Raw genomic sequence first — 25,727 nt, 5'->3', positions numbered from 1 at the left:
GCTCAAGTTACCTGACAAGGACTGTTCACACTGATTGAAGGTACCAGTGATCAGAAAGTCAGATGGAACAATGATACATTTCAGTACAAACCAGTGCTGTTTTGGACACAGCCTAGCATGGGGTATGCCAGCCCCCTGAACTCTTTGCTGGCCCTAAGAAGTCTGAGATCTTTTTTAAACTAGGATTTTAAATGCAATTTCTACTTGGCAAACTTTACAGTAAACTGTGATATCCTGAATCACATAGTTTCAGACGTTTCCTTTCCATTTATCCAGGCAGTATACAGGTAACCACTACCTGTTGTGTATTCAAGTGTTGGTCACTGACATTGAATAGGCTTAATAGGACTTCCTCTCCAAGCTACACAAGACTCCTCAACATATGTCTGATATGCATCAGACATATATTTCTGTGTAGTAATTGCATTAATTTCTGAGGTATAACACAATATAATAAAGAGTACATTTCTAATACACAGAATCAGTACATTTGCAACAATATAAATTGGGACACTGTGCTAATAATTTAAATATATTATAAGAATAAGTTATTTATAGGTGATCCAGCCACAGTTCCTCATGTTAACAGACAGAACAGAGTGCAATATACGTACATGCTTATGTACACTATAAAGTCTCATCATATTGCATGCAAAAAAAATTATAACAAATTACCAACTCATAGTACTCTGATCTTTAAATACATAAATGGGGATATGTAATGCGTACTGTACATACAATCTGTTTCTATAGTTTCTTGTATACACATTTTCTACATGTAGTTTTTAATACGATTACAATGCTGTGAATCTCATTACCATCAGTTGGAACTTACACTTACCTTGTAGCTAGTGCTAAAAATCACTTAAGAGAAACCCAGACCTTGAATCGACCGCATATGCATTGGCACGCCTACGTTCATCTGATTCTTCCCTACCTCCCCCGTTCCGCCCTTCAAATCATAGCCAGTACAAAGTTTTATTTGCATTCAGACATGAATTGCATGAAATTACATTCTTTGGAGTAAGGTCCGTTTCTGAGCATGCACAGAGCAATGTGATGCAAGGTATGGCACGCAAAGGGACTTGCGTCTGCAGATGACTCAGGTACTTGATGTTCCAATATCCACTATTTATAAAAATTTTCAGTGCATGATCTGTGCATTTCTTCATATTAGAGATCGGTGATCAATGCACCAGTCTTTGCTTACCCTTTGTCCCTACAACACATAATCGCAATGTAGCACAGGTAAAAATCACCAGTGTACACATACCTTTTAATTTTTCCACTGATGGAGATCTATGCCAAACGTATGCCTTTAGTATATCTGATAGGGATGACTTTGTGGACCTGAAACTTTTTTTTAAAATTATTGCAAGTTTATTTCTTAGTCGTTAGCAGCCAACGCACACAATGAAAATACACAAGTTATAAACAAAAAAGAAGCGCCAAGTAATAAAAATAAATTTGATCTCTGTAACTAAAAAAGAAAATAATTGAATATGACGTAATACTACAGGTTAGGCTCCCAACTACATAAATAGATTACAATTTATTTATAATCATCTGTAACATTAAATGTCTCCTAACATTATCCTATACAGTACATAAAACACTAACAATATAAATAACCTAGTAACTGATAAAAAATAAGCACATATTACAAGAATAAATGTAAATCATCATCATTATCACCATTTATTTATATCGCGCCACTGATTCCGAAGCGCTGTACAGAGAACTCATTCACATCAGTCCCTGCTCCATTGGACCTTACAGTCTAAATTCCCTAACATATACACACACACACAGACACAGAGTGAGGCTACGGTCAATTTTGAAATAAATCAATATTAAAAACATAATATCCATAAATAGGTGATAAATAATCTGAGAGCGTTACACAAGTAAAGCTAGTTAAAGGGGAGGCAAGTGGCCAGTTCACTTCACTCCCTGTAGATTTTGATAAATGATCGTTAATAGAAACATCTAGTGCCCATTGCAATAGCAAAAACTGATGTCTCGCTTAACTTGTTGCAGGTGATAATGGGTGCAAACAGGGGCTTTTCCTTCCTTTTCTACAGAATTATTCTTTAAGTGGATACGAACTCCACTGCGGCAGTAAAATATGTAGATATGTAGCCTAGCCTCGTCCCCTCACAGTAGAATTCCAGCCCAAAAAGTACTTGTGTAGAATCTTACCACAGATAATACAGAGAATTCCTCGCAGAGGGCGGGTGTGGTGATAAACTGCTATACCCTGCGTCTTCGTAGCCAACGTAGAACATATACTGCATGATAGTCCGCAATCTCAGTCCTCTGACAGCAGATAAATGGTACGCAAAGTGCACTTGATAGGTGAGAATAACAACGCAGTTTGATTTCAATCTCCAGCAAAGTGTCCTGCTGACTCGTTTCGTGACATAGATGCTTTATCAAAGATATTAACACCCTATAATGAGCGAGATTATACATCCCCCCCTAAACTTGTGAACTTTCAATCATAGAATGGGAGAAGCAGCTGGAAGTTTAATCAGGTCTGTCAAAATACAACTCATATCATATCTTGCAACTACATATATATGTAATTAAAAACGTTGGGGGCCATTCACTTTCAATACAATAATATACTAGCAAATCTATAACGAATACATATATCACTTAGCCTGAATAATATAAATAATTTAAAAGTAAAAATAGAAACTTGTCCTACTGAGAAGTAAGAGAACTACTTTCAGATATTTGGCTAATATAAACAATTTTTTTTAGCCCAATCAACTGAATTAGATGCAGTATCAATGAAAGTTAAAAATGAATAAAATACTACCCAAAGTAAATACTATAACTAGACCATATTCATTCCCTTTGCTGGTTTGTGTTGTATGGGGTTCAAGCTTGTGCCCTCATGTTCATTGTAAACCTCATCAATCCTAATAAGCCACAGAGGTATCTTATAAGAGTGGAGGAAGAAACATGTTACGGACTCTTGTGTGTATAAAACCAAAGCAATACAAAAGGTCCTCTATTGAGAACCATGGAAATGTGTGTAATCAAAACTAATACACTAAAATAATAAACCAAGAAAAACCAAGGTGAAAATTCCTTATTATTGTACACTACTTGCATATAGTAGCACCTGGATAAAAATATATAGCTAGTAAATCCAAAAGAACATATAAAGTTACCTAAAACTAAATTGCAAGGATTAATTTAATCCCTCAGGGTAAAGTGTCCAGAATTGGAAGATCCAAAAGATTTCCCTTTCACATAGCTTATGAAATCTATCCCCACCTCATATTGTGGGCCCAATATGTTCCATAATGGTAACAGTCAAATGTGTAGGATCAACTTTATGCAATTCCAAAAAGTGTTTTGATACACTGAGAATTAAGTAAAATAAGTTGTATGTATTATGGGACAGTGATTACCAGCTAATATGAATACCAATTTAGTCAAGAATTCTATAAAAAACAATAAAAACATTTAAATTGATGAAAATGATAAAACAAATTGAGAATTATACTCACCGTTAGCTTCCCTTTTTTTGACAATACTCCATGGCAGCCCTTACAATGGGTTAATACTCTTATGTGCTTAGTGTAGACAGGAAGAATTTGCCCCACCTGGGCACTTTATAAAGCAGCTTCTCCTTTTCCTCAGTGTCTTTTGTAACTTCCCAAGTCGTCCTATAACATAACTATTAGAACAAGGGTAGGACAATATAGGGCTGCCATGAAGTATGTGAAGGACAGGAAATTAACGGTGAGTATACTTCTCAATTTTTCCTTCCCAACTCCATGGCATCCCTTACAATGGGATATACCAAAGCAGTACAGTAGTCGGGAGGGCAATAAAAAAACACCTTAATCCAGTTAAACAAAAATGTATTTACACAGTTTGCTGCAGAATCTTTCTCCCAAACTTCAAGTAGATAATTCTTAGAAAAGGTGTGTATCGACGACCATCCGGCTGTCTTACAGATATTGGTCGCGAAGCCTGGGTTCTATGTGCCCAGGAGGTCGCTACCGCCCTAGTTGAATGCACCTTCGATATCCTAGCTGCTTCACACCCTTTCCCCCCTGTAGGCCTGTGCAATTACTTCTCTAATTCACTTCACCAGTATGGGTTTGGATGGGGCATGTCCTTTGCGAGCACCTTCAGGAAGTACAAATAGTTGCTTTGTCTTCATAAGATTTTCTGTCTTGACAATGTAAGTAGATATATCTATCACTGCATTTAGAGTATGGAGTTGTCTCTCCTCACTATTAGTGGGATGAGGGTAGAGAGACTGTAGTACTAATTGCTTCCTTATTTTTCTGAGTACCTGAGAGATAACTTGAAAGGGAAGAAACACGTACCCTAGCTTGAAGTTTCACTGCATTGACAGGGCATCTATCCCTAAGGCCCTGTTGTCTCTGTGACGGGAGTAGAAGGAGGGAATTGTTCCCTGTGGCCATCAGATCTATTTCTGGCATTCCAAACCTGTGCCGTATAAACTGAAAGATCTCTTCGTGCAACTCCCATTCTCCTGGGTGCACTTGGTGTCTGCGTAAATAGTCCGCCACCACGATGTCTTTGCCTGCCACGTGAAGGGCTGAGAGAGATTTCAGGGTTGTCTCTGCTCATGCCATCAGTGTGGTTATTTCGGCCAGCATTGCTCTGTACTTGGTACCACCCTGTTTGTTTATAAAGGCTACTACAGTCCTGTTGTCGGAGAATACTTGCAGATGTTTGGCTTATAGAAAGGACTGGAAGTACTGGACTGCACGCCAGACCGCTTTCATCTCCAAGATGTTCCCTTGTGGAAGTCTCTCTTCGTCTTGCCAAGTGCCCTGCGTGACCATACCTTGCATGTAGCACCCCAGCCTATTGAACTAGAGTATGTGGTAAGAACACACCAGTCTGGTATCAAGAGAGACACCCTTGCTTTCTCAAGCTTTGAAGCTGCCGCCAATCCAGGGACTGTCTTGCCGACCTTGAGAGGTTGGTTTTGGAATCTAGAGACCCCACTATATGATCCCATTCTGCAAAGAGGCTTGATTGAAGGTCTCTCATATGCCACCTTGCCCATGGAAGGATTCCTATTGTTGAAGAACACATTCCTAAAAGGCAAAGACATATTTGTGCTGAAATTCGATATTGAATCTTGACCTGATGCGCCAGCGACTGGATTTTGTCCAACCTTTCCTGATAGAGACAGACCTTGTCCGTTCTTGTATTTATTTGCACTCCTAGAAACACTAACTATTGCGAGGGTATCAGGTGGCTTTTTGCTACATTGATTAACCAACTGTGCTGATGTAGGAACTGGATTACCTGGGATGTAACCTGTAGGGCCACTTCCTCTGACTTTGCTGAAATCCGGATATCATCCAGATACAGCCACAAAGCTACTCCTTTCTCCCTGAGTGCCTCTATGAGAACTATAAGGACCTTGGTAAATGTTCTTGGAGACATGGAAAGACCAAACGGAAGGCAAGTAAATTGGAAGTGGCGTTGTTGCATGCAGAACCTCAGGAATTGCTGGTGATGAACTGTGATCAAGATATGAAAATATGCATTCTTTAAGTCTATCGCCATCAGAAACTGTCCTGTTTCTACTGCATTGAGAATTGAGTTGATAGACTCCATTCGAAAGTGTTTTGCTTGCAATTGAGGGCTCATAAATCTAGTACTGTTCTGAAGGCACCTGATGCTTTCTGCACGAGGAACAGCTTGGAATAGAACCCCATGTTTTCTTGATTTGTTGGCACCGCCACAATAGCCTCTGTTTCCACCAGGCTTTTTAGACTTCCCTCTAATGCTTGCTGTTCGAAGATGAACGTGGGACTTTTTGACTGAACAAATCTTTTTCCTTTTGGCCAGGTTTGAAATTCTATGGCATATCCCTTGGCGACTATCTCCTGGACCCATTTGTCTTGTGTGGTCTGATTCCAAATTTATGCAAAGCGTGATATCCTGTCGCCCACTGGAGATAGTGGGGATGGATCTGCAGATAGTCATTGGGTTCTTTGCTGTGCTTGTTTCCCCCTCTTCGACCTGATGGGCCGAAAGGACTGTCTTGCCATATTATCTTGGTGTCTGGAGTACTGTCTCCCATGCCTATAGGCACAGGCTTCTTTAAACTGTTGCCTTGGAGAATAAGTGAGGAACTGTCTCCCCCTTCTGTCTTGTGGTAGACAATTAGCACTACCACTAGCTAGCCTCTGCATCAGATTATCCAGTGTCTCCCCAAACAAGAAACTACTTTCATATGGAAGCGTTGTCAGACTGCTTTTTGAATGGGGTCTTCCACCCATGCACGTAGCCAAAGCACCCTTCTTGCTATAACTGCGAAGGCCATGCTCTTGGAAGAGAACACAATCGTATACAACGAGGCTTTGCACAAGAAACCAATGCTTTTCTGCATAACTTCTAAGGATTTTAGAAGAAACAATCTTCTATCTTTGATATCTGTATGTAGCGTGCTGGCCCACAACCTAAGGGCTCCAGGTACCGAAGCCATGGCTATCCCAGACTTCAGGGTTATACTCAAGGAGATGTGTAATTTCCTGGAGGAAGTCTCCATCCTCCTATCCAAGGCATCTTTCAATGGCCCCCCATCATCCCATTGGAGAGTGGTCCTTGAGGATAAGCCTGCTATGGCTGAATCCACTTTAGGTACTTCACATCATCTTGGCATATCTTCATCCTGGAAGAGATACATGTCGTTCACTCTCCCTATGTTAGGGTGACTTGTGTCTAAGCATTGCCACTCCTTAGAGATCAGGTCTTTTATCACCTTATGGATATGGAACACTCTAGATTTCACTTGGTGTTCTGAAAACAGTGCATCCTGTGGTTTGACCGGAACTGTCGTTTCCTCAATGCCTAGAGATTTCATGGTATCCAAATTAAACATTCTGGGATCCTCTTTCTCCTCATCACTATCTGACTCGGAATCCCACTTCTGAAGGGAACTGAATGTTTCAGAGGATGGCCCTGGCCTCACATCCTCTATCTCTTCTGCTATTGGAGTCCTGTCCCTCTTTGCCCCCTGCTGTGGGGCCTGAAAATACTGTATGGCCTTCACAATCCATGAAATGAACTGTTAGAATTGTTCAGGGGGGTCAGGCTCTTCTGTCGTTTCAGGGGGGTACATGACGCACACAATGGATCAATGTAATCTTTTGGCAATCGGCCATCACATGCTGCACACACCCAATTCTTAACTTTACAATTCCTTTTTCCCTCCACAAGCTCCACAGATGTACTGTAAACAATAGACAAAAGGTACTAAATAAGCTTTTCTAAAGTATACAAACACCCGCTTCTAAGGACTTACCTTGGGATGTCCTTAAGCTTTTTTGGGGAGGTCTCCTGGTCCATAGTGCACTGTATCCAGATCTCTGCTAGGTCCTGCGGCATACATCCACCTATAGCCAACAATTAGCCTCATATAATGGGCGTCAGTTGCTTAAGAAAGGTGCCTGCCCTGACATCATCAGGGCAGGGTAACAATTTCCACCTGCTTTCATACTGACAGGTGATCTGGTAAACAGAAGTCAGCGCTGGCTGGTGATCCGTACTGGCCATGCGCACGCGTATTCCATCTACACCCATAGGCATTACCTTAGACTCGAAGCAGCCCACACTGAAGGAAACGGAACAGTCCTGCACAGCCCCGCTGAACTGCACACAGCCAGCCTGAGGAAAACCCAAAAACCTCGGGTAAGCCCTCTAGAATAAAATAACAAATCAAAACAAAAAATGTTACTCTGCACTACCTTGTCACACACACGCTGAGACAGGAAGAAAAAGATTCTGAGGAAGAGGAAAAACTGCTTTTATATAGGGTCCAGGTGGGGAAAATTCTTCCTGTCTACACTAAGCTCATCAGCGTTTTAACTCATCGTAAAGGCTGCCATGGAGTTGGGAAAGGAAATTTTAATAGATATTGCTAAATATGAATTTCAATTAAAAACGTGTCTCTCTTAGGATATGTACACACTGAAGAATTTTCCGACAGACGTGTTTTCTCAAACGATTGTACCTACGACTGAAGGGTCAGATTAGTCTGGTGATTCATCCATAAACTCTAATATTATGTGAGCACTCTAAAAGATGAAAATGCTGCTTTTTATCAGAAACAAATAATGGGGTATATATCATAAAAGGAGCGCAAAACAATTTATATATAATATAAAATAAAAACACAAAATACAACAACATAGAAAACATGCGTATACAATGTGTGAAAAGTATGTGTGATATTACCATTTTAACCTCCTAAAGTAATCTAATAACTATCACTGATAGGGAATTTCAATCCCTAAAAATGGAATTATGTGCAACTATGTAATGTCGTTAAATATGTATAAAAAATGCACAAGCTCAATGGCTTTGTGGTAGCATTAATAAATGCTGTTTTACAGAAGTGTTGCTCCAGATAGACTGTAAGAAAAACTCCACAGACAACCAGATATTGCTGCCTGATGAGAATTAAGAGGACTATTGGAAGAAGGCCTGCAAATAGGTATTCTCAATCAATAATAATTTAGTCATATATACAGAACACATCCTAGAATTCCGGTTTTCTATAATTTCACCAAATGTTCACAAAGACAAGCAGAACCCTCCAGGCCGCCCAATTTGTGTTAGGGATCAATTCCATAACCTCTACTTTATCAGACTATATTGATTTGTTTCTTCAAGAATTAGTACCGCCCCAAAAAAAGTTATCTTAAGGATGCAACTGCAAATTTGGAAGTATTGAAGGGCATCGCATGGAGGAACTCTTACAGTTTAGTTACATGCAATGTCAAATCATTGTATAGCTGTATCCGACATGCAGACGGGTGTGACCATATGTACCATTACCTGTGTCAAAGCTCTAATCTTGAAACAGCGCAAGTCCATTTTATGAGTGCAATAGAATTTATATTAGAGCATAATTATTTCTGGAATGATGGCTTTTCACAGTCCGTCAATACGCACATCAATGGGTACACGTTTCGTGCCCAGATGCTCCAATTTTTTCGTTTTAAAATATGAGGATGAGAATATTTGGCAAAATAAGACATATCTGACCAATTTTGTTTGTTGCAAACGCTGCATAGACTAAATCTTTTTTTTTTTTTTTTTTTTATCTGGGACTGTGAACCAGCAGGCTTCAACATTTTTCTTGATTACGTGAACAATAACAAACTGAACACAAGCATTTCATTTCTAGACCTCACTATCTATATTGAAGAGAACAGTATAAACATTAAATGTTTCACAAAGGAAGTAGACTGATATTTTTCTGACTTCATCTAGTAATCATCACAGGAAATGTATTTGGAATATACCTGGCAGTCAATTTAGAACAGTGGTTCCAAAATTGGGTTCCGCAGAGTTCTCACAGGAGTGTCGCGGCCAAAGCCAGTAGTTAAGCCAGGTCTGTCCTGACCAGGCGTCCTCCCTCTACAATCTCTCCCTCTCTACTGCCCTGGACGCTGTCGCCCCGGCCTCTACTGTCAGCAGACGCCGCATTATTCCCCAGCCCTGGCACTCAAAACTCACCCGCTTCCTCCAAAAGTGCTCTCGCACTGCTGAACGCCTCTGGAGAAAATCTCGTTCCCTGGCCGACTTCCTTCACTTTAAATTCATCCTCTCTTCTTTCTGCTCCGCCCTCTCCCTCGCCAAACAATCCTTCTTTAAGTCCCTCATTTCTTCTCAGTCCTCCAATCCCCGCCGCCTCTTTGCCACCTTCAACTCCCTACTCTCCTCCCCACCCCCTTCTGTCCCGTCTTCCCTGTCCGCTTCTGACTTTGCCACCTTTTTCTCTTCCAAAATTGAGGCCATCAGACTGAACATCTCCTCCTCCCCTTCTCCCGCCTCCCTCTTCGCTTCACCTCCCACCAACACCCAACTCTGGTGCTCCTTCGGCCCTACAACAGGTGAAGAAGTTCGCTCTCTCATTCTTTCCTCTCCACCCTCTACCTGCCCTCTCGATCCCATCCCCTCTCACCTCCTTCGCTGTCTTTCTCCCACTGCCTGCTATTACCTCGCACACCTTTTCAACCTACCACTCTCCTCTGGTGTAGTACCCCTCTCATTTAAACATGCTCTCATCTCTCCTATCCTCAAGAAACCCAATCTCGACCCCACATCTCTTGCCAACTATCGCCCTATCTCTCTTCTCCCCTATGCCTCTAAATTACTTGAGCGAATTGTCTGCAGCCGCCTAACCAGGCACCTCTCGGACAATTCCTTCCTTGACCCTCTCCAATCCGGCTACCGCCTCCTCCACTCTACCGAAACTGCCCTGGCCAAGGTTACTAATGATCTCCTATCGGCCAAATCCAAGGGTCATTTCTCCCTACTCATCCTCCTTGACCTTTCCGCAGTCTTTGACACCGTGGATCACCCCCTCCTGCTGCAAACTCTTCTCTCTCGGCCTCTCTGGTTCTGTCCACGCCTGGTTCACCTCATAACTCGCTAACCGCTCCTTCTCTGTATCCTTGTCTGGTTCTTCCTCCTCCCCCTACCCTCTCGCTGTAGGAGTCCCACAGGGCTCCGTTCTCGGCCCTCTACTCTTTTCGCTCTATACTTCCTCCCTTGGTGCTCTCATCTCCTCCTTTGGCCTTCAGTATCACCTTTATGCTGATGACATTCAACTTTACATCTCTTCGCCTGATCTTTCCTCCACCCTCCTCGCTCAGGTATCTGATTGCCTCTCCGCCATCTCCTCCTGGATGTCGGAGCACTTTCTCAAAATCAACATTTCCAAAACTGAACTCATTGTCTTTCCTCCTCCCAGCCTCCCATCCCACCATGACCTCTCCATTGTCGTTAACAACACTACCATCTCCTCTGTCACCCAACTCCGCTGCTTGGGTGTCACCCTTGACTCCTCTCTCTCTTTTGCCCCCCACATTCATTCTCTTGCCAAAGCCTGTCGCTTCCAACTGCGCAACATCGCCCGCATCCATCCCTTTCTCTCTCAGGAGGCCACCAAAACCATCATACACGCACTCATCATCTCCCGCCTGGATTACTGCAACCTTCTCTTTACCGGCCTCCCCCACTCCCGTCTCTCCCCCCTCCGCTCTATACTCAATGCGGCCGCAAGACTCATCTACCTCTCACGCCGCTCCTCCTCTGTCTCCCCTCTCTGCCTTGCCCTACACTGGCTCCCCTTCCCCTACAGAATTCTTTTCAAACTCCTCACCACCACTTACAAGGCTCTCTCCCACTCTACTGCCCCCTACATCTCTAACCTCCTCTCCATTCACACTCGACCCGCTCCCTGCGCTTAGCCAATGATCGCAGCCTCTCCTCCTCTCATCACCTCTTCCCACTCCAGAATCCAAGACTTTTCCCGTGCAGCCCCCCTTCACTGGAATGACCTCCCTCGTTCCATCCGCCTCTCTCCTACTCTGTGCTCCTTCAAGCGTGCACTCAAAACTCACCTCTTTCTCAAAGCCTACCAACCATCCACTTAACCCCTATCTCCTCCACTCATTCTCCCCTCTCTCCCATTCCCTCAACTGGCTCCTCTTGTGCCTGGTCTGTTTAACCCTCCCTTAGGATGTAAGCTCGCTTGAGCAGGGCCCTCTTCCCTCCTGTCGCCTTACCCGTTCTTCTGCTCCGTGTCTATTGCATCTGCCTGCCTGGAGTTTCTGAAGTATTGGTACTTTTGTTTATTGTTCTGTACTGTTATACCCTGTATAGTCTACTGTTTGTACTATGTTGCGGCGCTGCGGAAACCTTGTGGCGCCTAACAAATGATGATAATAATATGCAAGGCGGGGGACTACTTGGTAATTATTTTGGCTTAGGGGTGCCTTGAACTGAGAAAGTTTGGGATCCACTGATTTAGAAGATTTAGGGGAAACTTCTTGAATTTAGTAACTTTCGAAGAAGAAAGCACTAATCTTATGAATACATTTTTGAAAAGAAACAATAATGAAGTAGGTCTGGACAGAACATCATTGTTCAAATATAAAGGCAAAATTCATAATGAGATACCTGATGTGACCTTCGTTACTCAACATAATAGTAATATACAGGAATTGAAAAATTATTATCAAAAGAAATTGCCATATTCTGCAGATGGATTAAGACTGTAAAAAAGTACTTTTCCAAAATCCTAGGATAATATATAAAATGGCTAAAAATATATCAACTAAATGTTTGATTCCATTTTCTTCAACGCAAAAAAACGATTACGAAGACTAAAGGCTTCTAAAAGTGCTTGAATAGCAAAATGTGTAAGACCACTGGCGTGAGAAATACGAAACCAACCATTTCCTTTGAATCCAATTCAAATGGAAAGAATTTCTTAATCGTGCAAAATATCTCATGCGATTCGGAAGGTGTGGTATATAGTTTAGAGTGCCCATATGGCCTACAATATCATCCATACATCACGCCGTACAGAAAGTCTGAGTTCTACAGTGCGATCCATCCATTCGGGACTGTAATGTTTTGCAGAGCAGCACTGAGCATTGGATGCCGAGAAACAACCAGCAAGCTCACTGGACAAGACTGTAAGAGTTTGTTAGTGATTAGGGAGACTGGGCCCTGCACGTCAGGCAGCGATATCTTGGTTGTCTGGCGTTTTTCTTACTAAAAGTCTATCGGGAGCAGTTTTTAATGCTACCACAAAGTCATTGCGCTTGTGAATTTTTTTTTTATATATATTTATATACACATTACATATTTGCACATAATTCCATTTTTAGGGATAGGAATTTCCTATAAGTGACAGTTATTACCATTTTGACCTCCTAAAGTAAACGAATATCGCCCTACTTTTTTTTATTCACACATTGGGGGGTATTCAATTGACGGCGTGATCGTGGAAAATCGAGCGCTCTAAAAATATTACCGTTAATACGGTAATTACTCGCTGAATTTCAGCTCGCAGCTCCCTGAAATCCAGCGAGTAAATTACCGTATTAACGTTTTTTACGCGCAGATTACCGTATTAATGGTAATATTTTTCGAGCGCTCGATTTTCGGCGATCACGCCGTCAATTGAATACCCCCCATTGTATACTGATAATTTCTGGGGGTTTTTTTGTTGTTTTCTTTTATCATATATACTCTTCTATTATATTGTTATAAAATATGTGTGTGTGTGTATATGTATGTGTATGTATATGTATGTGTATGTGTGTATGTGTATATATATATATATATATATATATATATATATCAGGGCACAGTCATGTCCTTTATATTAAGGTTACATGCAAAAAAACGTCTTTTTGCCATAGGAAATCTGTGAGGGGGGGGGGCATGGTGTTTGAGGGTCTACATCTTAAAACTTATTAAAGTTATTAAACTGAAATTTGGCATGCGAATGGAGAACTGTCCACAGGTGCCACATGTGCAATTTCAGAAAAAAAATGACAATTTAGCAACAATCTAAATTTCAAAATCTTGCCGTATTTTTTTTCCCACTTCCTGTTTCGCAAAAGTCGATATTCTTCTGGTTTTTTTTGGGGAGAGCGTGTACAGTGCGTTTAAAGACACTCTGTAAGTTTTGTTAGAAAGCTATTAGGACTGAGGAGTGCCTTTTGAGGGTTCACAAGTTTGAGAAAGTTAGCTTTTTTACAATTTGGTAAAACATGCCCCATTTTAAAGACACGGGAGTTCAGAAAAGTTCATAATGTTGCTCATGTCAGATAGTCTTGTGGTGGGTGTAGTATGTGTGGCTTCACTTGGGAGCACAAATATGGCTGTGTGCATAAATTATATCATCAAAAAATTAATAAGAATAGTTACTATATATTCATGTATATTACATTTTAACATGTTTCACATCTATTAATTCCTGGTATCACTGTTTTTATGTAGTTTATTAGTTACGTCTTAGTGTAGTTTATAATAAATTTTTTCAATTTTTACAATGTTTTCTGAGCATACTCATAAAGTATAAAAAAAATATATAATGATATAAAATTAAACTTATTCTAGAGTTAAAATAGAGGAATAAAGATTGCATAACATGTAATATTATTCTTTTTCAGGGGATTATCAATTTTTATTTGTCACTAGATGATTTAATACTATATTCATGTTCTTTTATATTAAATCCTTATAGGAATGGCGCTAGTTCTAGATCTATATTAAGGCCTCTTGGAGTCAATGTATTTAAGGAGTAAATCCATTTTGCTGCTTCATTAGCTATTTTGATTTCATAGTCTCCTCCCCGGGATTTTGGAGCTTTCTTAATAGCGATAAACTTTAAATCACCGTTATGTTTTGTTAATTGTTTCTAATATTCTGTAGATGCTCGGCAATGCAAATTTTTTAACTTCTAGAAGTCCTTATGACATATTGTGATCCACATGGGCATTCCACTAAATAGATCACTCACGTGAAATCGCATGTTTTTTTATCTTTAATTAGATACTTTTTCTTGGTTATGAACAGAATATTATATCCTTCTTTTAAGGGCCATATTTTTTTCCACAAGTGTTTGTGTTCATTCCAATTCTTCCATATCGGTACTTTTTTTCTTCTATGAACTCCTTATTATAAAAAATTTTTAAAGTGTCAGCTTGTGTTCTGTACCCTTCAATTTCAGTACAGTTTCTTCTTATTCTACAAAATTGAACCCCCACCCCGGGGATGTTTTTGAGCCATCTCGGATGATGGCTACTTGAGGCTGGAATGAAACTGTTGCTATCTACTTCTTTAATATCTGTTCTGGTTGCTATTCTATTATTACGGATATTAATTTCCAAATCCGCAAGCACTACTTTCTCTTGACTTATGGAATTTATAAAGTCCACAAACTCCAATAGTCCATATTAGTCACCTTTCCAGATGCAAATAATGTTGTCAATGTATCTATTCCACATTATAAATTTGTCTTTCTGCGGATTATTGGAACAGATGGGGAGGTTTTCTCACTCGACTATGAATAAATTTGCATAACTTGGTGCAAATTTCATGCATTGAAGTTCCCCTTGTCTGCCTATAGTGGGTTCCATTGAACATAAAATGTTTGTTGTAAAATGAATTTTATTGATTTCATAATAAACTCGATTTGGAGCTGTGACATCATTTTCTGATAAAAGAATTGAATTTACATACTTGACTCCTTCGTGATCAATCACTGAATATAATGAAGTAATGTCGCAAGTCATAATGAAATATTCTTTCTTCATTCTACTTGTTCTAATAATTTTATAACCTGTTGTGTCTTTCAAGTGTTTTTTGTTGTCGTGCCACTAAGGATTGCAAGAAAGAGTCAATGTATTGAGACAGTCTTGAGATGAAATAGTCAATCCCAGAGACTTTAGGTCGTCTTGGCGGTCTTTCCAACTTCTTATGAATCTTCGGGAGGTGATAAAAGACAGGAAGTCTTGGATGCTGTATATAGTTAATCTCCAAATTATTTTTTATTTACATTTTTTTTTTTAGAGAGTGCATCTCTCAACAAGCATTACAAATCTTTGTTGTAGGTATATGTTGGGTCTTTTGACAATACCGCATATAAGGTGGCATCATTTAGAAGTCTTTCGGCCTGTATGTAATCAACGTTGTTTTGTAAGCACGTTTAAAAAAGGACCCATACTTCGCATTTTTTAAATGCCAATTTTTCACCTACTTTTAGATCGTCTGTCCTTATTACAGGTCTTGATTTTTAATTTTTATAAGTCTTTTTCATCCAGTCCATAAAAGGTTTCCACATAGGGGCCTTTTAGGTGACTTGGGAAGAACATAGGTTTCCCTCTGAAATTAGTATGCTGTTAGTCATGGCAATTAAGTCTATTGAGGATGTTTTGCCTAGGCTCCATGAATCTGATCCTCAAGGATTTAGTCCTCCTGCCAATATATTGCAGTTTGCATGGACACTGTAAAACCTAAATTACATATAGTATATTGCAACTACAGAAAGAAGAAATGGTAAAACTCTCTCCTAATTTGTAAACTAATATGAAAATACAGCTGTCAAATCTGCAACATAAATTAAATCTAGCTTCTCTTCAGTACAAAAGGACGGTGTTTTAACAGGAAAATACAGCTTACCACACAAGGGTGTATTATGTTTCTGCTATTCCTCCTGGTCTGCAGCTTGCCTCTGGTGAAAGGGAAATCCCCTTTGTTCAAATTATTCTCCTAATCTAGGAAACTTTGATTAAAAAAGAAGAGTTGAGAATTCAACCCAGCTCACAAGAAATAGTTGCTGTCTTCTACATGAGAAGAAAGACTCACAAATTTTATTTGTATTTTCATGCTTTCAGTTTAGTTGGTAGTTTTGTTTCTTTATGGCACCATAGTTGAGTAAATATCTTAATTTATGACCATTTCGCAAAGGTGAAGAAGTTGGGTATAAAGTTTGTATTTTGTGAGCAGTAATGTTGGTCTACGGTACTTTTCAAACGTCATTTTTAACATTCCGTTCATGCTGGAAACACCAGTCGTCATGACCCCATGTATTTAATTATTGATTGTGTACAAGTGAGCAGGGTACCTCCCAGCTCACTGAAGTAAATAATGTAAGTATTCAGTCTCTGGTTGGAGCAGTGGTCAAGACGTAACACTGTAGCTGACACACAAAGTATATGTTTATGTATCCTGTTTTGTCTAATTAGGAAGCAAAACAATTTTAAATAGCAGCTTTTTCTTCTAATATTTAACAGCTTAGAATTTGATGGTAAGGGAAATCACTGATGTAAGCATAACTTTTTTTTTTTTTGTAAGGTTTGATAATAAACCTGTTGCTATCAAGACGATCCAGCGGAAAAATAATGTGAAGCCTAAGAAACGGGGAACAGAATTTACAGGCAATCTAGTAAAGCAGATATTTGGCCTACATGCTCAAATGAGAGTATCCAAGGAAGCATCAGCTGACATAGAAAAATGGTAAGTCCTTTTTTTTTCCCAACCCTCTCTGTATTTAATTGCTCAGTTTGTGACATATCGACGTGAGTTTATGGACCTACCACTTTTGGAAAATTATATATGATAGTCAAGACAAATGTCCAGATTTCACGACGATATGCACACGTTGGACACCAAGTGACAGGTGTGGCACAGCAACCCCAAAACATCAGACACTCCTCCATACTTTCATTTCTTTTCTGTAAACGTGGATGGTGGACTTCACCCAAAAGCTCTAATTTGGTCTCAACTGTCCACAGGACATTTGGCTTGTTCACATGTGTTTTGGCTAACTCCATTCAGGCTTTCTTATGACTCTCTCAGAAATGGATCTCCTACCATATCAATCTCCTTTTATTGAACTGGCGACTGATGGTGCAAGTTGAAACCCTCTCCATTTTAAGATTGTGGGGTGGCCAGTGTTGATTGCTCTATTAAGTTGTGTGCAAAAGTTAATTATTCTACCGTATGACATCCTAAGCAGTACAATTGGTGGGATATTTTTGTCCTGCAACAGGTCCCTGGTGCTGTTATAAATGGCAGTCACATCTTGTGACTATCCTCCTGCTCCCCGTTCTCTGGGCGACTGTTAAGCTAACAGTACAGAATCATAAAATTAAATGTATACAAGGTTTATTTTTCAGCTATGATTTCTTTTTTCTTTAGTAATGGAATTGAATGCAATGGAAATGTAATATGCAGAATCAGACTCGTACTGGCCTACCAGTGTATCAGGAAAATCCCCGGTGGGCCTCACTGCCGGTTGTTCATGCCTGCTACTCTAGGGCCTGGGCCCTAGAGTAGAGTAGGCCAGTACGTGTCTGGACTCAACACTATTTCTCTGCACCCTTAAGACCTTTTGCAACAATGCCACAATGTCGTAAGGTAATGTATGCGCCAGTGGAGAGGAGCTGCGTAAGAGTATTTTCTAACATGCAAAGGGGGGGGGGGGGGGGGGTTGAGGGCTGGGGTGGAGAGAACCGGTGAGGCACACTATATAGTCAAAAGTATTTGGATGCTTGATCATTACACCAACAGGGACTGTAATTACATTGTATTCCAATACATACACTTTAATATGGAGTTGGTCCCCCATCTGCAGTGATAACAGCTTCCACTCTTCTTGGAAGGCTTTCCACAAGATGTTGGAGTGTTTCTGTGGGAATTTGTGCCCATTCATTCCTGTAGAACATTTTAGGTCAGGCACTGATGTTGGACGCGAAGACCTGGCTCGCAATCTCTGTTCCAGTTCATCCCAAATGTGTTCGATGGAGTTGAGGTCAGGGCTCTGTTCAGGCCAGTAAAGTTCTTCCACACCGAACTTATGAAACCAGGTCTTTGTAGTCCTTGCTTTGTGCAATGGGGCACAGTCATGTTGGAATAGAAAAGGGCCTTCCCCAAACTGTTGCTACAAAGTTGGAAGCATAGCTTTGTCCAAAATGACTTGGTATGCTGAAGCATTAAGATTGGCCTTCACTGGAGATAAGGGGCCTAGCCCAAACCCTGAAAATCAGCCCCATACTATTATCCCTCCTCCACCAAACTTCACATTTAGCATAATTCAGTCAGACAGGCAATGTTCTCTCCGGCATCCAGCAGACCCAGACTCGCCCATCTGACTGCCAAACAGAGAAGTGTGATTTGTCACTCCACCAAACCCGTTTCCACTGTCCAGTGTCTGTGTGCTTTACAAGCCTTTCTGTGTGAGGTTTGCATGCAGCTGCTCGGCCATGAAAAACAAATTCATTAAGCCCCCGCCGCACAGTTTCTGTGCTTACATTCATGCCAGTGGAAGTTCGGAACGCTTCAGCTATGGAATCAGCAGAGCGTTGACTAGTTATTAAAGTTAGCCCGGAGGAGCTCGGTATCCCGAGGTGAAACATGAAGCAGCATGGCCTCTGACTTGGTGTAGTTTATCTTATAGCCCAAAACATCGCTGTAGTTCTGAAGGATGGCAGATAGGTTGGGCAAGGAGATCCCCGGTTGGGTAAGCGATAGGAGGATATCGTCTGCGAAGAGTGAGATCTTGGAGCTCGTATTACCCACCTTGACCCCTTGTGTGCTAGGATTAGACCTAATTTGGGAAGTCAGAGGTTCAATTATCAGAGCAAATATCAGAGGGGAAAGGGGGCAACCCTGTCGTGTTCCATTTCGAATGGAGAATGATTCTGAGGGAGTGCCATTAATCAGGACTTTAGCAGTAGGGGTGGTGTATAAAGCTAGGACGCCAGTGAGGAAGTCGCCAGCGAAGCCGAACGACTTGAGCCGCTTTCATAAAGTCCCAAGAGATCCTGTCAAATGCTTTTTCAGCATCCAGAGAGAGCATAATAGTTGGGGATCTCCTGGAATTTGTAATATGGATGATGTCAATGGCACGTCTGGTATTGTCCCTCGCCTGGCGTCCCGGGATAAACCCTACTTGGTCATACTGGATCAGAGAAGGGAGGAAGGCATTCAGACGGTTTGCTAGGATTTTGGCATAAATTTTCAAATCGAGATTGAGGAGAGAGATTGGCCTGCAGCTAGCACAGTGGAGCGGGTCTTTACCGTCTTTAGGGATAACTACAATTTTGGCCTCCAGCATCTCTGATGGGAGAGGGTCACCTTGGAGAGTGTCGTTATAAAGGGATTTGAGATGAGGGGCCAACAAATCAGAAAATTTCTTGTAGTATGCGGCCGTAAAGCCGTCGGGGCCTGGGGATTTACCACTTTTTTGTCCCTTGATGGCTTGATGGATCTCGTCTGTCGAGATCTCTTCATTGAGAAGTGAAAGGGCTTGGTGGGATAATTTAGGTAGCCTGGCTTTGGCAAGAAAGTCAGTGATCAGGGCGGAGGGGGTTTTCAGTGTTGGGGAGGAAGCGGGAGCCGGGAGGTTATAAAGAGCAGTGTAAAAGTGTTGAAATGCTGACCTGATATCTGCTGGATCGTGAGTTAACTGGTTATGTCAATCACGGATAGCAATAATATTTCTATGTGTTCTAGCTGTATGCAGCCGTGATGCAAGAATTTTGTCAGCTTTGTCTCCTTTTTTCATAAAAAGTCTGACGGAGCCATTTAAGGCATGTGGCCGCTTGTTTAGAGAGAAGGAGGTTTAGTTTGGCTTTGGTTTCCCGGAGGGCTGTCAGGTTTGCGGGATCAGGGGTTGCTTTGTGCTGGGCTTCTAGGGTTTGAAGTTGGATGGAGAGCTCATTGGTTCGGGTGAGGTATTCTTTTTTGTGTCTGGAGGCCATGCTGATCAAGTGTCCCCTCAAGACTGCTTTGTGCGCAGTCCATAAGGTGGCTTTGGAGACTTCTGGAATATCATTTAGCTCATAGTAGTCCTCCAGTCTAGTCCTAATCTGAGATACTATATTCTTATTGTGAAGAAGGGAGTCATTAAGACGCCAGGTCATTGGGCGAGGTCGGGGTAGGAGGTCAGATGTCCATTGTAAAAGGGGCATGGTCAGACCAAGTCAATGGGTGGATTTGGACCGCCTGGAGGTTTAGGGCCAAATCATGGCTGAGCAGGATCATATCTATACAGGAGTATGAGCCATGGGGTGAAGAATAAAATGTGTAATCACGTGTAGTCGGCTTCTTCACTCTCCAGGAGTCATATAGAAGCTGGGATTTCATGAGACCGAGGAGGGATTTAGTGGATTGTGGGTCTGCTGAGAGCGGAAAAGCGGCCATCGGGGCAGAATGGTCGATAGTGGTGTTCAGAACAGTGTTAAAGTCGCCCGCTACAATAAGATCCCCCTGTCTAAAACGAGTCAGTAGGGAATCTAGTTTGGTGAAGAAGCGGTGTTGGTGTTGGTTAGGGGCATAAACGTTTACTAGTGTACAGAGCTTGTTGTTTAGCTTACCGATCAAAATGAGATAACGTCCGTCTTTGTCAGCGAGAGAATTGTTAAGCTCAAATGTGAGGTGACGTGCCAGTAAGATCGAGACCCCTCGTTTTTTAGCTGAGTGATCACAGGCATGGTATGAGTCGGGAAATAATTTAGAGCGGAGTTCATGGTGAGAGTCATGTAGAAAGTGAGTCTCCTGTATGAAAATTAGGTCTCCCCTATGATATTTAAGGGTCACGTGAAGTTTACTTAGTTTCTGGGGACTATTTAACCCTTTTACATTAAGGGAAAGGACCCTAAGACCCATGTGCGATGAGAAAGAGGAAGATAAAATGAGAGCAAGAGATGAAAGGGTAAGGTGGGAGATCTGAGTAAACCTGACGTGGTATCTGAGTGGTTCTTGGGGCACATATAGTGGAGAATGGAGCAAAAAAGATCCTTAGCTTATTGTGGTCTATTTGAGTAAGGAAGGGGGCGGGGAGAAGGGGACGGAGGGAGGTGGTCACACGGCGGAATAGGCCGGGACCTGTGGTGCCGACATTGGGAAGGGAGGCTATGAGCCAATAAGGCACATAGGTCAGCAAGGAAGCCTAATGCTCCCGGGGGGAGTGGCAGAACATCCGAAGGATGCATCAGGAGGGTCCAAATAGTGGGGGCGAGGTGCGCACCCTCCTAGGGTTTTGAGATGGGGCGCTGGAAATGAAAGAATAATGAAGTGATGTGCGGAGCAGCCGGGTAGTATGGAGAGGGACGATAGAAGGGGGGGCTTATGGTAGGGGGGTAGTAGAAAGGGGGAGTAATGGGAGATAAGAGGGGGAGAGATGGTGAGGAACAAAGGAATGTATGTAGCATAACACATTAATACAACCAGTTATTTTAAAGTATACAGAATGGACTTATATTACATTAACTCGTAATGAACTAAACAACATTGTAGCCTCTGGCGCTCTCCTATCACACCTCCCCAGGGGCATCCGGAATAAAATAGAAAGAATGCCAATTGAGCATGTGGGCGTCACGGTGGTGGGCCAAACGGCAAGTATAACAGGGAGGCGCAAAGAAAGGACACCGCCAGAGGCACAGGAGTAAATAGAGACTGTTGAGCACTGAGAGTCCGGGAGACCAACCCTTAATAGAAGGGGGAGCCTCAAACAGAATCTAAGGCCCGATAGGTAATAACACACAATCAAAACATTGTAATATAGTGCGAGCATTTAAATCAGGCCTGTCGACAGTGTATTAAACCAAGCAGGTAGGTGGAGGGCTTTCGGAGTCAAAACTGGGAGGGAAGAGCTCTAGGCCTAAAGAGCGGGTGGGGTCCCGTGAAAGGCGGGAACCCTTAGGTGATATGCAGTATGGGATACGAGCCTTCAGTATGGGGGGACAGATAAGCTATAATGGACCCCAACATATAGAATCTTACAAAAGCTACATAGTAGCATAATAGTAACATCAAAAAGCACAGGTGAGGTCCCGCAAAAGGCGGGAGCCCTTAAACAGTATGTAGACTTCCTCGGGGGGGGGGGAGGGCATCTAACAGATGTTGGGGCCCAACATATAGAAACATATAAAACAACATAATAATGGTGAAAACATGTGTAACAGGCATAACAGTAAATCAAACCAAACTGATAAATAGGAGGCCTCCTATAGCAAAATAGTCAGCATAGGGTTATGAGCTTAAGGCACAAGTGGGATCCCACAGAAGGCGGGGATTCCTAAGTGGCGTGTAGACAGTCTTTCTTCCGTGATCAGCCCTGGATCCAAACCGTGAAGAAGGGGAATGAGAGGGAGAAAGAGACAAAAAGATAAAACCTGATAAGCTGAGTCAAGTCGCTGAAGATCCAGTTGGCGATGCTGAGGTCCCAGGAACTGTGGTCCACTCTGAACAGGGGGCTTCACGTGTGGACGGTCTTTGTGATCTCTGGGGAAGAGGAGAGTCCACGGGAAGGTCAGCGTTATCGGTGGTGATGCCAAGTTTGGGAATTAGAGATTGAGCTTCAGGAAGAGTCCTGGCCGTAAGCATTGATCCCTGGTGCCATACTAGAATACGAAAGGGGAACCCCCAGCGGTATTTGATGTTTAGTTTCCGGAGAAGTGTAGTAAAGGGCTTGAGGTCTCTCCGTTTGGCCAGGGTAAGGGGGGATAAATCCTGGAAGATTTGTAAGTTGGAGTTGTTGAAAGTGATCATCTGAAGCCGGCGGACCTCTTTCATGATGGCTTCTTTTGCTGTAATGTAATCTGAGGATAACATCCCTAGGTTGAGTTGGATCTTGGGAGCGAGGTCTCAGTGCTCGATGGGCTCGATCGAGAAGAAGTTGATCTTCAGGAGTCGAGGGGTAAAAAGTTTCTTAAGGTAGAGATCCAGGTGGGTGGGTTCAACCTGTTCTGGGATCCCCCGAATTCTCAGGTTGTTACGTCGAGCACGGTTGTCTTGATCTTCCTGGCCATCTTGTAGCTGGGTGATGTCATTTCGCATTTGATGGAGATTAGTTTGAAACGACTGTTGGCAGGTCACCACTTCAACCCGATGCTCCAGGTGATTTGTTCTATCCCCAATTTCAACAACGTCGGCTTTCAGGGAGTGGAGAGCCTGTACAGATGTTTTGACGTCCTTTACCTCTTTGAGGGTGGCAAAGGGAGACAAAGGACTCAGGATTTAGGTCCACAGGTACAAACCTCAGTGGCTGGTGCCCAAGCTTGGTGGTATAGTGATGTTGAGCTTGTGGAAGCCTAGTGTACTAAAAATGAAGTGGTCCGGATTGTGATTCTCATAGCGGAAGTATTGGTGTTTTGTTCAATTGGAGAACCAATTATAATCTTTATAGACCGTAGTGGAGGTGATCCAGCTTGTGTAGGTACCCCGAAGCAATGCAAGGGGTGCAATGAGGAAGTAGGGGGGTGAATGAGGACAGCTGTGTGTCCACTGCAAGAGAGTCAGAGCTGGCAGGAGTAAAGTCAATGTGCTGCTAATTAGACTGGTCTCAGCAGGGGGGATACCCCACTATCCTCAACTTACATCCAAAAGGTGGGAGGAGATGGAGGGGAGCTGTAGTGCTGATAGTCTGAAGACTCTGCCCAGAACTCCCACAGGTGGGACAAGAGTGCGGCAGGGGTGACCTCCAGGTACTCACCTAGTGTTGCCAATAGGGGTGGGGGGAACAGAGTAGGATGTTTGTACCTCTCAGCAGGGTCACTGACTCTCTTCCAGGCAAACCGGAAGTGCCACTGCGAAACCGGAAGTGAGGGGTCTGCGGGGAGGCTGAAACTTTAGGCCGGGCTTCAACCGGAAGTTGGCCGCCGAACTCGTCCCGGGTAAATCACGAGGCGTGCAGCTGATGGAGCCAGCGGTGAACCACAGGAGGCTGGGGGGTCTGGATGCAGGGCAGCCAGAGGGGAAGCAATGGATCTGTCTCTCAAGGTGTCCACTGACACAGGATGCCCAGCTAGCCACAGGAGGACTCAGAGCAGATATTTCAGAGGGTCCAGCGGTAAATCAATTATTGGATGACTGCTGGAGGACTCCACAAATAGAGGACCGTGTTTATGAAAGTTCCGTGGCAGGGATGTCCCAAAATATAGAGGGATAAGGGTCTCGGGATCAGGAAAGCTCAGGCAGATGCTGCCATTCGAGATGGTGTCCTAGCTACGCCCCCAGGAAGTGTGTTTTTAAACTGTCTGAAGGCAGGTAATCTTATGATAATTAGACCTTTTTATCTCCATGACCAACATGCCTTTTTAACCTGAAAACACAGGAGGTGGTAATTAGTCTTGCTGTTTAGATTTCCTATCTCTAACCAAGATTTTTCTAAGAATTGTACCAGATAATCCGTTTCAAACCAATGAATTTATTTAACATTCATTATCTGTCATTAGGAGGAAGAAAGACAAAGAAAATATGTATACAAAAGCGGTGCACTCATCTGGAAATCATGTATAATATACATTAATGAAAATAATTGACACACTATATAGGTGTCCCATGAATACAGAAATTATTGAAAATAATATCTTTGTAATTCAAAATATTAAAAACATTTTACCAGTGAATTTGTAACTAAAAGTGTGTAAATGTGTTGTGTGTTAAAAAACACACCAAAAAAAAGAAAACACCAGAAAACTTAAATCTATATAATTATTTGTTACATTATTTCATACTTATGACATTAATTTTTATTTTCATTAAGCATACTAGAATTCTATGAAGCTCAATGTAACTTTTGGTAGATATATACAATTATAAAGAATTGGTTTTAATTATTAATTACCGATGTTAGGAAAATAAAAAACACTACCTCGTTGCTAATGCAAAATCGATGGGGATTTAGACAATGATATATCAAGTTTAGTTAGTCTTAGTTAATCTTATTTTATTCCAAATTTATTCATTAATCATACCAAAATGTATTATTATTAATTTTTATCTATAGAGCGCTACTAGGTGTCCGTAGCACCGTACAGGGACAAACAAAATTACAATACAAGGTGAGACAGCACAGTACAGTAAACAATAAGCACAGTAACTCCGTGAGTTCAAAGCACAGCTAGGGGCGGGGATGAGGGGAAGGTCCGCATACGACGGAGCCCAAGAAGGAGGGCGCGGATGACGGAAACCCCCAGAGGGGAGTGGGGGGAAGAGGGTCCTCGAGGAGGAGGGCTAGGTAGCTGGAGATCAGAGTTAAGTGGTGAAGGCAGGAGGAGAGATGACCCTGCTCAAAGGAGCGTACAATCTAAGGGGTGGGGTAGACAGCCAGAGAGACACGGGAGAGAGAAGGAGGAACGGAGGATAAGGATAAAGGAAGGGGAATGAAGGGGAAGAGGCAGAAGAAAAGGTAGGAAGTTAAGTGGGAGACTGGAAGGTTTTAAGAAAAAGGTGGGTTTTTAAAGCCCGTTTGAAACTGGACAGATTAGGGGAAGTTCTGATAGAGCTTGTTCCAGTGGAGGGGGGCAGCGCGGGCGAAGTCTTAAATATGCGCATTGGAGGAGGTGATCAGGGGGGAAGAGAGGCGACAGTCATTGGCAGATTGG

The 25,727-nt window shown here is 42.2% G+C and overlaps 2 protein-coding genes across 6 annotated transcripts in view; both read left to right on the top strand.

Annotated features, from left to right (window-relative positions):
• The window catches only part of SLC12A4 (solute carrier family 12 member 4), a 1,264,335-nt gene that overhangs the window by 659,770 nt on the left and 578,838 nt on the right, over positions 1–25,727 (top strand). The gene's annotated exons all lie outside the window — the stretch shown is intronic.
• CENPT (centromere protein T) overlaps positions 1–25,727 on the top strand; it is a 119,199-nt gene that overhangs the window by 80,158 nt on the left and 13,314 nt on the right. For 2 of the 4 annotated variants that reach the window (XM_075188824.1, XM_075188825.1), the window contains one exon: positions 16,690–16,851. The exons of 1 other annotated variant lie outside the window; for it this stretch is intronic. In XM_075188824.1, the coding sequence (XP_075044925.1) occupies positions 16,690–16,851 (162 nt within the window). Of the gene's footprint in view, positions 1–8,414; positions 8,512–16,689; positions 16,852–25,727 lie in introns of those variants that run through there. One more of the 4 variants, XM_075188827.1, reaches the window with a different exon arrangement.

This window comes from Mixophyes fleayi, chromosome 10 (assembly GCF_038048845.1).
Source record: "Mixophyes fleayi isolate aMixFle1 chromosome 10, aMixFle1.hap1, whole genome shotgun sequence".
Classification (NCBI taxonomy): Eukaryota; Metazoa; Chordata; class Amphibia; order Anura; family Limnodynastidae; genus Mixophyes; species Mixophyes fleayi.
This window is presented reverse-complemented; position numbering and strand designations above follow the sequence as displayed.